Source organism: Dendroctonus ponderosae, unplaced genomic scaffold, assembly GCF_020466585.1.
Source record: "Dendroctonus ponderosae isolate FM_Combo_2020 unplaced genomic scaffold, Dpon_F_20191213v2 Dpon_F_20191213_11, whole genome shotgun sequence".
Classification (NCBI taxonomy): domain Eukaryota; kingdom Metazoa; phylum Arthropoda; class Insecta; order Coleoptera; family Curculionidae; genus Dendroctonus; species Dendroctonus ponderosae.
In genome coordinates, this window is record NW_026017213.1 from 7322835 (window position 1) to 7326173 (window position 3339).

Below are 3339 nucleotides of genomic sequence, written 5' to 3' on the forward strand. Positions count from 1 at the left end.
TTCATCTCAAGTTGAATCTTCCACCGATGCTTCATCACCATTGTCATCGCAACTTCCGAGGAAAACCTCTTGTTCACTTGCTGAACTCTGGGCTTCAACTTCCCGATTGTCTGTTTTTAGTGATACGTTTTTACGTTTTTTCGGGTTACAGCGTCATTCATCTTCCAGGTATAACCTACGTGAAATTCTCCAAAACCTCTGAAGCAGCCAATGCCCTGGAAGCCATGAATGGTGCCCAGTTAGGGCCGGGATCGCGCCGCATCAAAGTGATGATTGCCTCTAGGTAGGAGGAATCTGCGTGGCTTTGCAGGATTGGTTTAATTGCACTTTATTCTTCAGTCGAGACCAGGGCGCCAAACGGGAAACGAATGAAGAGGAAAAGATGCAGAGGCTGTTTATAGTCTGCCCCAAGTCCATGACTGAGGACGAGCTCTACGCTTACTTTGTCCGTTTTGGAGACGTCGAATACGTCAGCACAATAAAAGACCGACAAACGCGCGAAAGCAAAGGCATTGCCTTCGTCAAATATTACAAGTGAGTGCAAAGCATGCGAATTTGGATTAGTAGTGGAATTGCGATTGGAATTGTGCAGGTTCTCACATGCGGCCCGAGCTTTCGAGGAGTGCGACCGCAAGTACAAGGCGGTGTTTGCCGAGCCCAAACACTCAGAACCGGTGCCCAAGCGAGGCGAAGGCCGAGATTTCTTCGGAGCGCCTTCGCCAAACCTCCTGCCCGGCCCTGCTAGAGGCTCCGGTTTCAACAGCTACCCCCTGAACGGGTCCCCCAACCTTCCAGGACCTTCCGGACTGAATGAGGGCTACAACAAGTTGACGGTCGTCGCTAGCGCCGACTTGAACCAGGATCAGCTTTGGAAGCTGTTCGACATTGTGCCTGGTATTTACCGCCAGACTATCATGGGCCAATAATCCAGAATCTGTGAGTTGTTCCAGGATTGGATTATTGCGAAATCAAGTACCAGGGCGGCCATATGCGGGCTATCGGGGAAGTGGTCTACAAGTCGCCCCAATGGGCGGCCCATGCTCGCGAGAAGTTGCATGGGTTTGAGTACCCGCCGGGATTTCGCCTTATCGTAAAGCCCTTGGTGGACGGATTATCGCCAGCTGATGGCCGGGAGCTGCCGGAGGAGCGCAAGAACCTGCTTCACATTGCGGAGACGATTGCTCAAGCGTCCAGCCTGATCCAGGCCGCAGGCCTCAATCCATGTAAGTTGTATGGATGATTCGCCTGCCTTTATTGAGTTATTCACTGTGTAGCTGCGCTGCTCAATCTCGGCGGTTTGGCTGATTCTGGTCCACAAATCCAGTGCAGTGTCAACTTGCCAGATCCCCGTCCATTGGCGGATATTGATGATGAGTGCGTCGCCAGGTAAGAACTCACAGTTTTCCGACGGCTGCTAAAATCTGGCCAATAGGTGCTTCATCGTCTGCACAACCCCGCTGCCTAACCAGATCCTGAGGGACATTTTCTGCCGGTTCGGCAACCTAATCGAGGCATACATGCTGACCAATCGGAATTGCGGCTACGCCCGCTACACCGATCGGGGTTCTTGCGAGCATGCCATCAAGGTAATCATCAGTCAGCTGCTGGGGGATTTTTGAAAGTGGCGTGTTTTTTGGTTTCAGACTCTCCATGGGGCGGACATTAACGGGGTGCGGATAAAGGTGATGGTGGCAGAGGAGCAGCGGAAGAGGCCCCGAACGGACGACGGACATTCCATCTACTAGACCTGTAAGTGTGGGTTTTTGGGTAATTTGCTCAACAAAATACTGGATCTTGCGGCTCAGCTTCATTCGTCTTGCGGACAAGTTTGGCAAAAATCTCGTCAGTTTAACCGCGCAAAAATGTTGAACTGACGCGAATGAAAAAAACTCTTATATGTTCATCTCTAGTGCAAATGTAGTAGCAGGAAATGAGCTGATCCAGGACATTGTAGAGCAAATTCTTCAAGTACAGGTAATGGGTTTTACTAATGTGCAGATTAACCGCCTAATTGCCCAGATTTTAGCCCAACAGCTCAAGGTTCACCGGTGGTAAACAACCGTCTTTACTTGTTTGTTCTCGAATGAGGCAACTTTTCTACAGGGTTTCACTGCGACTGACTGAAGTTTGTTTTTTTGTTTTGTTGAAGGCACACCAGACGGGACGGACTTATTGACCCCGTACAGATGAGTGACCTACAGACGATGAATTTACCACAAATTACTTTTGACTACGCTACTACCTACTTTTCGTTAATCTGGGGGGTTAAGTAATTGTTTCGTCAGGCCATATTTTAACACGTTTCTTACGAAAAGTTGACATAATTTTTTTATTTTTTTCTAAGCAAAGGCGAATAAATACGTTTTCTCACTGTGCTTGTGAATGTGCTTTTATTATCCCCGTCATTCTTAAGCGAAAACCGTCGTGATTGGCTCTGAAAGGGGGGCGTAGACCCGATGCGTGCCCCGTTTCCACCACTGGGCCTGTTTGGGGTGCGGCGCAATATTTCTCAACGTGTACTGGTAAGGGATGATCGGTTTTGCTTCGTAAGTCAGGCTGTTCAACGGGATTTCTGCCGATAAATGGAAATTTTGCGTCCTCAAAAGGTAAGGTATCATCCCAGTTGCTTACCTTTAAGGTCTTGCGTCCAATAGGGCGCACCTTGGACCAGCATAACTAGACACAAAATCAAGCTTAGAAACTGGTTCATGCTTCGCATGTGGGTTGCCCGAAAGTAATTAAGCTACTAAATTACAAAATACGCCCAGTGCCGGCTACCGATAATGAATCAGCTTATGATAGACTTTCTTCATTATAACCGGCAACGTTTGCTTTCACCGTCGTTTTTCAGATGGCCAAAGGCGATTGAAAGAACTACTGGAAATAATTGTTGGAAAAATAGGCGGTGTTAAGATTTTCGACTCAAATTAATCGTAACTTCTAAACTGGGGCCAGTGCGCACTTGAAGATTTTACTTGCGATAGTGAACGTTTGCATCGTAGAACTGAGAAATTTTCATCGAAATCGCACTGAATATTGATTTTTTGCTGCTGTTTAAACTCGAGTTTAAAAGCAAAACTTTCCAGCCAAAGACGCGCCCTCCGTAAAAAAAATCGTAACTTCTAAACAGGGCCAAGTGCTCACTTGGAAATTTTCCTTGCGATAGCGAACTTTTGCATCCTCGAACTGAGAAAATTTCAAGAAAATCGCACTGATTGTTGATTTTTTGCTGCTGTTTAAGCTCGAGTCTAAAAACAAAACTTTCCAGTCAAAGACGCGCTCTTCGTAAAAAAATCGTAACTTTTAAACAGGGGCAAGTGCGTACTTGAAACTTTTCAC

The 3339-nt window shown here is 47.2% G+C and overlaps 3 protein-coding genes across 3 annotated transcripts in view; 2 read left to right on the plus strand and 1 right to left on the minus strand.

Moving 5' to 3' along the window:
* LOC109533132 (RNA-binding protein 45) overlaps nt 1-2375 on the plus strand; it is a 4167-nt gene extending 1792 nt beyond the window's left edge. The window contains 6 exon segments of the mRNA XM_019898377.2: nt 169-283; nt 340-534; nt 593-894; nt 951-1386; nt 1433-1586; nt 1644-2375. Coding sequence (XP_019753936.2) covers nt 169-283; nt 340-534; nt 593-894; nt 951-1386; nt 1433-1586; nt 1644-1745 — 1304 coding nt within the window. The 3' untranslated portion in view covers nt 1746-2375.
* The window catches only part of LOC109533145, a 12074-nt gene that overhangs the window by 7396 nt on the left and 1339 nt on the right, over nt 1-3339 (minus strand). The window lies entirely within an intron of this gene.
* Nucleotides 1670-3339, plus strand: part of LOC109533133 (nose resistant to fluoxetine protein 6) — a 6007-nt gene continuing 4337 nt past the window's right edge. Inside the window, exon 1 of the mRNA XM_019898378.2 lies at nt 1670-1749. The gene's annotated coding sequence lies outside the window, so the exon portion shown is untranslated. The remainder of the gene's footprint in view (nt 1750-3339) is intronic.